At 43.6% G+C, this 10,459-nt stretch overlaps 1 protein-coding gene across 1 annotated transcript; it reads right to left on the bottom strand.

Annotated features, from left to right (window-relative positions):
* Positions 1 to 4,775: 4,775 nt before the first annotated feature.
* On the bottom strand, positions 4,776 to 7,056 carry LOC142204715 (putative N-acetyltransferase 16). The gene is made up of 3 exons (XM_075276028.1): positions 6,874 to 7,056; positions 5,502 to 5,726; positions 4,776 to 5,387 (listed from the first exon to the last, which is right to left on the bottom strand). The coding sequence occupies exons 1-3, from the start codon at positions 7,054 to 7,056 to the stop codon at positions 4,776 to 4,778; spliced, it is 1,020 nt and encodes a 339-aa protein (XP_075132129.1).
* Between the last annotated feature and the right edge of the window lie 3,403 nt (positions 7,057 to 10,459).

Here is a 10,459-nt window from a genome sequence, read left to right as displayed (position 1 = left end):
GGCCTATATGGTAATATACCAGACCACGTGACATCTGGGATATTACCATATAGGCCTGAAGCCGGCTAGGATTAACATGAGCACAAACAGAATGTCTTGCATTCCCCCCCCCCCCCCTCTCGGCTTATACTCGAGTCAATATGTTTTCCCCGTTTTTGTGGTAAAATTAGGGGGGGTCGGCTTATATTCCGGTCGACTTATACTCGAGTATATACGGTAATTTCTGCTATGAGTAGGACATTTTAAGGGGAAAAAAGCATTGTGTGAACTCTGTCTTGGCACATAAGTCAAACTGCAGTAGTTTACTCCTCACCAGTAGAGGGCAGGATATTGGTTGTCTTGATAAGACACCTTTGATGCAGTACAGGGGTAGAGGGAGTGCCGTTCCCACTACTGCCCCTACATAACCACACACCTCCTGACTTGGCCATAATATTCCACACAGTACTATGCGTTCAGTATACAGTTAATAACACTGCCATACTGCAGGAGCGGCTGTGCCTATGTCATGTCTTACTTCTTGCAACTATGTTACACAGAATGTAAGTGTTAGGAGTTGGGCCAAAGCCTCCGCAGTGGCATGCGGAGGTTGCCGACCCTCTCCTCTCTTGGTCCACGACCCTCTTCTTCCGTGTGGGCCAGAACATACATAGTGGCCTGTGGGGGTTGCCTGCCCCCTCCTGAATGGGACCACGGACTTCCAGTCCTTTTTGCCTCCCTTTTTGTTCTGTGCTCTCTCCTGTTGATGACTCTGACTTGTCCTTAGACCTCTTCTCCTTGAACCTGATTTTGTACCGCTCTGCTCTCCTCTTATCGACCCGGGCTGCTTGACCTCCCTTTCTGCATTACTCCTCTATACTCCACTGACCTCAGGTTGAAGACTCGGATTGGATGACTACTCTTTGGTGTACTGCTGACATCTACTGGCCTTCTGGTTCTTCAGACCTTCATCTCAACTCTGAAGACCTCCTGGTAAGAGATTCCAGTTTCTGGTTCTGCTGTGACTAGTGGTGCGCTGTGAGTCTGGCTCTCCCTGACCTGTACCACCCTGCCCCATAGTAGCCTCCAAGTCGATCTCCATCATCAGGGGCTCTGGTGAACATCTCTGGAGGGTTGGGGTTGGTGCAGCCCGGGGGTTTGCAGAATGCTCAGTGTAGTATTTTTCCATTTTGATCAGTGTGTCTGGTATTAGTACTCACTATTTGCTCAGTGCTGAGTTTTAACAATAAGTCTACAAAATCCACAAAGGATGGTTTTTATGCCATAAAAATGCTGCAATGTCCATATAAATATGTTTTTTTCACCTTACCACCGCAAAAATACTGTAAAATGGTAGCAATGAAAACTACAACTTGCCCCACAAAAAAGAGACCTCATTTAACTCTGTCAACAAAGCAGTAATCTCTCCTGGGCTTTTGGCAGTCCCCCATCATCCTCTTCAGGCCTCTTCCTGCCTCTGGCTGACATCATATGCTATGAGGCCACAAGGCCAGATGTGAGAGAACTGCCAGGACACCTCTCCGGGCCCTCCATTTATATAGTATGAGAAGATTTAGGGCAATGTCGTTGTCATTGGCATTGCAACTGTGGAGGTATTGTGACTGGTAGAAGGACTTGATATTTGTCATGGGTTGTGCTGTGGCTGTTTTGTAAGTCTTTGTGGTTGTGATGGGGCCACTGTGGTATAGGGCAAAATGGATGGAATGTTTCTATTAAGACAATATAGTTGGCACAGGAAATTGTGGCATAGGGCAAAGTAGATAGAATGAGGACTTTAGTGCATTGTGGTGATTGGGGCTGTCATGGAGGTATTGTGGCTGTAATGGGGTAATTGTCGTTGTTATGGGGGTATTGTGGCTGTCATAGGGTAATTGTGACTGTCATGGGGTAACTGTGGCTTTCATGGAGGTATTGTGGCTGTCATGGGGGTAATTGTGGCTGTCATGGTGTAATTGTGATTGTCATGAGGTAACTGTGGCTGTCATGGAGGTATTGTGGCTGTCATGGGGGTAATTGTGGCTGTCATGGAGGTTTTGTGGCTCTCATGGGTAGATGTGGCTGTCATGTGGGTATTGTGGCTGTCATGGAGGTATTGTGGCTGTCATGTGGGTATTGTGGCTGTCATGGAGGTATTGTGGCTGTCATGGGGGTATTGTGGCTCTCATGGGGTAGCTGTGGCTGTCATGGAAATATTGTGGCTGTCATAAAGTTATTGTGGCTGTCATGGGGGTATTGTGGCTCTCATGGGGTAGCTGTCATGGAAATATTGTGGCTGTCATGGAAATATTGTGGCTGTCATGGGGGTATTGTGGCTGTCATGGACGTATTGTGGCTGTCATGGACGTATTGTGGTTGTCATGGAAGTATTGTGGCTGTCTTGGATGTATTGTAGATTTCATGGAGGTATTGTGCCTCTTATGGGGTAACTGTCTGTCATGGAGGTATTGTGGCTCTTATGGGGTACCTGTCTGTCATGGAGGTATTGTGGCTCTTATGGGGTAACTGTCTGTCATGGAGGTATTTTGGCTCTCTTTGAGGTATTGTGGCTGTCATGGGGTAATTGTGACTGTCATGGGGGTATTGTGGCTCTCATGGGGTAGCTGTGGCTGTCATGGAAATATTGTGGCTGTCATGGGGTAATTGTGACTGTCATGGGGGTATTGTGGCTGTCATGGGGTAGCTGTGGCTGTCATGGAAATATTGTGGCTGTCATGGGGTAATTGTGACTGTCATGGGGGTATTGTGGCTGTCATGGGGTAGCTGTGGCTGTCATGGAAATATTGTGGCTGTCATGGGGTAATTGTGACTGTCATGGGGGTATTGTGGCTCTCATGAATTTTGCCACTTAATCTCCCAAAGAAAAATTGAAAGAAAAAATTATCAAAATGTCGTGAATTTCCTCAAATTGCATAAATAAAGACTACAACTAGATCTGCTAACAATTTTCCTCTCCTTCCTTTCTTCACAGACACAGAGATAGATTACAAATTATGGAAAACCATATTAGAAAAAACTGTTGATTATTTTTTTCATGGACATGAAAGATCACCCAACACGTACCTGAAAATTCAATCTTTCAATGTCTTCCTACTTTCTACTCACCACTTTCCCTTCACACTTTGGCCAGATATGTTCTTCTCTGTGGGTCCTTCAGCCGTGCTTGGTACCTGGCAAATAGTCCATTCCATTTTATATCCCACCAAAGATGGACATCACGTCTTCATAGCCTTCAGATGTTCCAAATGGTTTATTTATTAAAAGACCCAAGCATTATTTATTTAGAAGGTCCAAAAGGTCAAAACTTTGGTTGACTATGGTTTTATTATAGGTTGGATAGTAAAAAAAAAAAAGTCACTTGATAAGAAGACTTACTGCCCTATTTATCTGTAGCCCATCATCATAAGTAACAGCAGCCATTATAGAGGGCAGCACGGTATAGATGTGACTAAAGCACTTGAGCTAAGATAGAAAACTTACTAGTATCTCCAGCAGCCTGTGTTCTTCTAGTCTCTCACTCAGCCCCTCTTCCCACTATGTAGATTTCTATGGGCAGATGTAATTTGATACCTCTGTTGGCAAAGATTTCAGAGTGAATGTCAGTTTAGGAAGACAGAAAGGACAAGAAAGGGAGAAACTAGGTATTCTAAATATATAGTTTTATATATAGTTTTTAATTATAGTAGCCCACCATGGGGAATATGCCATTGGAAGGAGAAGGCTATCTATAGGGAGATGGTAGGGAAACAGCTGGCTATCCATAGAACAAAATAAATAGAACCTACCACACCAGGCCTACTATAGATATTTTCACTTGAAGCATGTCCTCCAATCCCAATATAAATATTGATGTATATACAGTCCTATGAAAAAGTTTGGGCACCCCTATTAATCTTAATCATTTTTTGTTCTAAATATTTTGGTGTTCTCACCATTCTTCTTCTCTGCCTTTCTGATATTTTTCTTGGCCTGCCACTTCTGGGCTTAACAAGAACTGTCCCTGTGGTCTTCCATTTCCTTACTATGTTCCTCACAGTGGAAACTGACAAGTTAAATCTCTGAGACAACTTTTTGTATCCTTCCCCTGAACAACTATGTTGGACAATCTTTGTTTTCAGATCATTTGAGAGTTGTTTTGAGTAGCCCATGATGCCACTCTTCAGAGGAGATTCAAATAGGAGAACAACTTGCAATTGGCCACCTTAAATACCTTTTCTCGTGATTGGATACACCTGGCTATGAAATTCAAAGCTCACTGAGGTTACAAAACCAATTTTGTGCTTCAGTAAGTCAGTAAAAAGTAGTTAGGAGTATTCAAATCAATACAATGATAAGGGTGCCCATACTTTTGCATCAGTCAAATTTTGGTTTAATGCATATTGCACATTTTCTGTTAGTACAATAAACCTCATTTCAATCCTGAAACATTACTGTGTCCATCAGTTATTAGATATATCAAACTGAAATGGCTGCTGCAAACACCAAAATATTTAGAACTAAAAATGATTAAGATTAATAGGGGTGCCCAAACTTTTTCATAGGACTGTATATAATGGGATCAATGGAATATGGTTGACCATAGATGACTACATTTGGAGGTGGTTACTCCATTTATTTATAGACAATAGATTTTAATTGGTTATCATTATGTCTTAGCTAACTTCACAATGCTGTTTTGGGGTCTGGATATGACTGGGAGAACCAGCCCACACTTCTGACTGGTGTTTGGTGGGACAATTTGTAGCTTTATTAGACATGGAAGTACAACTCAAGCCACCTTAAATTTCCATTTCCAGTATCATTTGCTCCTTCACAACGTACAATGGAGTCAACCCTTCACACAGTTGGCCCACTTCAGTTCGTAGACTCTCATCTGCAAATAATAAACAGACTAAACCAGTCCCTGCAGGCAATGCTTGTACACCAATCTTCAATTGCTCTAGGACATGGACCTTGGCATAGAAAGGGTCATTTCCAAACATGTCAATGTCTAGGCGATATATTCCCTCGGCTAAGGGCACTGGAAATGGTGGAGTACCAAGGCTAAGGAAACCTTCTAGGTAGGCCTGGGAGTCACCACTAGTGGTTGTTGCCTTGGAAGAAGCTGTTAAGCCACTTGAATCTCCAAGATGTGAATACATCCAGACAATTTTCTGTTTCAGTAGAAGATTTAGGTTGGACTTATGAGTACCGAAAGGGTGCCAGCCTTGAACTATCAGTCCTCCGGGAAGCAGATCTTCTCTTGACTTAGACTCCTCAAAGAATCTGAGAATTTCCTCTGCCCCCAGGACAGATAAGTTCTTGGATTTGTCTAAATTGTTCACTCGTGACTCCAGTAACTTGATTGTTGTGTCCAACTGGTCAGCGGGAATGAGTACTGACACCACCGCCTAATGGGGAACACAATGGACATAGTAGAGTGGCTCAATTATACAACACAATGATCACATAGAATAAGACATTATAGGTATCAACAAAGGTAGACTGAAGAAGACTTAACCCACCTTAGAACTGATCACCTTGTACTTTGCCAACACAGAAGCTGGTGGGTTCTCTGCCCGGGTCATTCGGACTCTTTTCACCTCTGGATAGTTAGACTGTAGAGTATCCAAACAAAACTTTTGAATCAATCCGGCCACCCCACGTCCTCTCATCCAGGGGGCTACTCGAAGACCTTCTAACACTGCCGTAGTTCCATCATCAACCAATATGAATGACTCAAAGCCGACCTGACAGTCCATGAAGAGAAGACCAGAATGAAGATAAATTAGTCTACTTTAATTCTACACTGAGGGACATTTGTTTATATATTGTAGCTGATATAAGGATATGATGTTTGTCATGGGTTGCATTATGGGTGTTGTGAGTCTTTGTGGTTGTAATGGGGGCAAAAGGGGAACCTAGCCTCTCTGCTGCCTGAACCAAACTACAGAAAGGCCCCTCTCCTCCGCCCCCACTCCCCAAAAAAAAGTTACCCGCTTGGCTGTCTTTGGTTGAATGATGAGGCCCTTCTAGGTAGGACACTTGCATGGTGCCCCCATTAGCAGAGTTAGAAAATTTCTTTTTTGGCCCCACATAGTACAACACTGTCTCCCCCCCCCCCCTCCACTATATAAAACCCCTTTTTTTGTCCCACAACACATGACTCCATTTTTCTGGCCCCCCAATATGGTATATGACCCCCTTTTAAGGGACCCCACATGGTATAAGACCCACTTTTTCTGGCCTTCCACATGGTATATAACCCCCTTTCTTTGGTTCCCCATACGGTTTATATGACCCCATTTTTCTGGCCCCCACACAGTATACCATTTTTCTTGCCCCCCACATGGTATATGACCCCCTTTTACTAGCCCCACACATGGTATTTGACCTCCTTTTTTTGTCTTCCCATATGGTATATGACTCCCTTTCTCTATCCCTTCACACGGCATGTAACCCCCTTTTTTTCTGGCTCCCCACATGGACCTTTTTATGGCCCACCACACAGTATATGACCCCCTTTTTCTGACCCCCTTTTTTATAGCCTCCTACACAGAATATGATCTCCTTTTTTCTGGCCCACCACCCAATATATGACTCCCTTCGTTTGGCCCCCCACACAGTAACTGATCACCCGAAAATTAGTACTCTGTCCATGATTAATGCATGTCAATGTGAAATGGGGAATTTCCAGACTTTCTCGGAAGGCAAATATTGGGGTAAAGAACCGTTTGTATGTTGGGTTTTGATCTGCCCTTTTTTGGTTTCCACTGGAGATAATCTGTTACCAAAGGGGTCCAGTGGTGGCTCATCCCCCCTACTCCTTACTTGTCCATTTAAAAAAAAAAATTCTCCTTCTTCAGTCTTTAAAAATTCTTTCTACTTTCTACTCACCACTTTCCCTTCACACTTGGCCAGATATGTTCTTCTCTGCGGGTCCTTCAGCCATGCATGGTACTTGAAAGGCAGATAGTCCATTCCATTGTAAATCCCACCAGAGATGGACATCACATCTTCATAGTCTTCAGCTGTTGCAGCTACAAAATTTATATGCGAAAATGAAGTCTCATTGGACATGGCGACACCACAAGATCCAGATATGTCCCTCAGCCAAAAACACAAGAAGAAGGCTAAATAAGCCAAGTACGATGATACCTGTGTCTTCTGGAACAGATCCTAGAAATTCAAGGATCCTGACAACCCAGAAGGAATAGCATGCAGGATTCCAAATGGTTTATTTATTAAGACTTGTGGATTATACGTTTAGAGGGTCCAATAGGTCAAAACTGGTTGACTATGGTTTATTACAGGTTGTATAATTAGAAAAAAGAGTCACTTGATAAGAAGACTTACTCTCCATAAACATTGGTAAGATTTCTTTGTCGTTGATACCTCTAACAATCTCAATGAGCTCGTCTTAAAGCACGGATAAGCTGTCGTTTTAGCAGTTTTCCCATCTGCAGGTTCTCTCTCCTATCATCAGTTATCCCTGATTTGGTGGGTGGAGACTAGTTACTATGATGTCTCCCATACACTGCATATAGGAGAGAAGATCCCACTGCCCTATGTATCTGAAGCCCATCATCAGAAATAATATCAACCTTATAGAGGACATCACAGTATAGATGTGAATAAAGGACTTGAGATGAGATAGAAAACTTACTAGTATCTCCAGCAGCCTCTCTTCTGCTTTTCTCTCACTCTCAAGTATTGTATAGAACATAATCTATTTGGGGGTGGGGGGCAGGCATGGTGTGAATGGATGGGTGGATGATTTGGGGTATAATAGTCCCACTATGTGTCCACCACTCATTTGGTTGTAGGTGGACACATATTGGGCAGCGATCTCCACAGTAACCTCTTCTTCTCCCAGTAGGATGTAGAGTTGCCTCTTCTCATCTGCAGATGTGAAGTCTAGGATGTGGGCAGAGAGTCTTTGGAAGTAGATGGTCCTCGCAGCTGAGTATTTGTTGCAGTGTAGCAGGACATGGGCCTCGTCTTCTAGGCCCAGTGTTGGCAAAGTCTGTTCTCTCGTGGCTTGTATGTTTGCGTGTGCCATCCCGTTTCTATCTCTATGCTGTGGGCGCTCAGTCTGTACTGGCTCAGGGTCTGTTTCTGTTTGGGTTGGGGTATTTTCTCCAGGTAGGTGACCATGGTGTAGTCCTTGTGCAGTGACTGGTCATTAACCAATATGAATGACTCAAAGCCGACCTGACAACCCATGAAGAGAAGGCTGAAGATAGATTTGTTTACTAAGTTTCTAGTCTACTTTAAGTCTACACATAGAGGGCCAATAATATGGTTTCTTCATTCAAAATAGATCATGCTTACCCTCTAAGGGACAAAAAGTTTGATGGACATGATTCTTTGTTTTGTGGTCTTCTTTACAACCCACTAAATGTATAAGATTTAGTGGGTTTGGAGTATCTCCAGCAGGTAGCGGCCTATTTACCAACCTCCCCGGACCTGATCACTGCCGCCCTCGCTTCCCCTTGTACTACAAGCCGCGGAGGCCGGCAGTGAATAGGCCCGCGCCAGGCCGCGATCCCACTGCCGCTATTATTATACTCGGGGGGTCTTTTCAGACCCCTGAGTATAATAATCGGAGCCCCAGGGGAGGTGAGTGAACATAATAAACAATGTTACTTACCTCTCCGGGATCCGATGTTAATTCTAGCTGGCTTTGGGCCTATATGTTAATGCCCAGACGTCACGTGGTCTGGTATATAGGCCCAAAACCTGTGCTAGCAGTACCATATAGGCCCGAAGCCTGCTAGGATTAAAGAGGACCTTTAATGGGTTTGGGCAAAAGCAGTTCTATATACCGCTATACTGAATTCAGCGCACTCTTGGCTTTCCAGCGGTATATAGAACTGCCTTTGCCCAAACCCATGAAAGGTCCTCTTTAACATTGGATCCTGGAGAGGTGAGTAACAGTGTTTATTATGTTCTCTCACCTCCCCTGGGGCTCTGATTATTATATTCGGGGGTCTGAAAAGTCCGCGCTCACTGGTAGACTTAGATAAATGATGGGTAGTCAGATATTAGAATAAACCTTAGATTATTTATTGATGTAGAACAAGAACAAGCACGATGCGTTTCGGACCACGGGTCCTTTTTCAAGTGCAGAAACAACTGTGTTCCTGTCGGGCAAAATACAGCAATGCTTCTGCAGAATCCCAGGTAAAACCTATGGGTGGACCTTCATATAGTGAACGCGCCCCGACGCGGGTTTCGCCACTACCGTGGCTTCGTCAGGGGGAAAAACTACCTGACGAAGCCACGGTAGTGGCAAAACCCGCGACGGGGCGCATTCACTATATGAAGGTCCACCCATAGGTTTTACCTGGGATTCTACAGAAGCATTGCTGTATTTTGCCTGACAGGAACACAGTTGTTTCTGCACTTGAAAAAGGACCCGTGGTCCGAAACGCGTCGTGCTTGTTCTTGTTCTACATCAATAAATAATCTATGGTTTATTCTAATATCTGACTACCCGTCATTTATCTAAGTCTACCAGTGAGCGCGGACCTGTGTCTTCCTATAGCCTACTCCTCCGGTACTTCCGGTGTTTTGCTGGTTCTGCTGCCACTCTCTCCTGGATCTAAACGTGACCTACTCCAGGTGAGAGGCCATCTGGTTTTTTGCCTCTATATCATTACTCCATGTATTAAGCTCTATACAATACTAAACTCAGAGCGCTCGGTGTCTCTCTCTCTTTTTGTTTTTACACTACCACCATTACCATCTCTATGGGTGCCACTACCACAAACTACACAGCTATGTATTTCAGACATGTTTTTCACCTCCTCCTAATTCTCCTTTTTATCACAGTCCATAAAAAAATTAAGAAAAATATTTGCTAAAAGTGCACCGTTACTTATTTACCACTTTCTGCCATATTACTTGGCTGTTACACAAAGATATATCTGCCCATGAGTTACTCCCATCCTTTCAATGGGCAATGAAATCATCCAAGTCATCGGTGTTGATGTGGGTTTCAGACCTTCAAAGAGACAAATAATTGTCTGACATCCCACATGGCCAGAATGCCCAAGTGAGGAGACATTTGAAGAAAGTTTATGAAGATATCCAAGGACTCCTGGTTCCTGTGGAACAACCCACTATGGGGGATTTGCCACTCCTTTGACAAGGAGAAGAAGACTAGTCCATGGAAGTGGATCCCAAAACATAGAGCAAGATAGTCCCTCACCCCACCCCTTGATGACATCAGAGTAATTTATCAATTCTTCAATAGATTGTTCAGGTCGTGTTTAATCTTTTACCTAGTGACATGTCTTAGACATCTTTACATCTGAAAGTCTGATAAATAACAGGTATGACTATGTAGGTAATGTAGTCATAGGTGATAGAGTATGATTGACCATAGGTGACTAAGTTTGGAGGTGGTTATTGCATTTATTTATAGACAATAGATTATCATTAAACGTCATGTTTTAGTTAACTTCACAATGCTGTT

The sequence above is a fragment of the Leptodactylus fuscus genome, chromosome 5 (assembly GCF_031893055.1).
Source record: "Leptodactylus fuscus isolate aLepFus1 chromosome 5, aLepFus1.hap2, whole genome shotgun sequence".
Classification (NCBI taxonomy): domain Eukaryota; kingdom Metazoa; phylum Chordata; class Amphibia; order Anura; family Leptodactylidae; genus Leptodactylus; species Leptodactylus fuscus.
Note: the sequence above shows the minus strand (reverse complement) of the source record. Positions and strands in the feature narration are given on the sequence as shown.

Bases quoted from the DNA above. Each gene is read 5' to 3' on its own strand.
- LOC142204715 (XM_075276028.1), bottom strand. From the start codon at position 7,056: ATGTCCAATGAGACTTCATTTTCGCATATAAATTTTGTAGCTGCAACA. The intron at 5,727-6,873 runs GTGAGTAGAAAG...ATGGACTGTCAG, and splicing joins CCAAGTGTGAAGGGAAAGTG to GTCGGCTTTGAGTCATTCAT. The intron at 5,388-5,501 runs GTGGGTTAAGTC...GTTCCCCATTAG, and splicing joins ACAAGGTGATCAGTTCTAAG to GCGGTGGTGTCAGTACTCAT.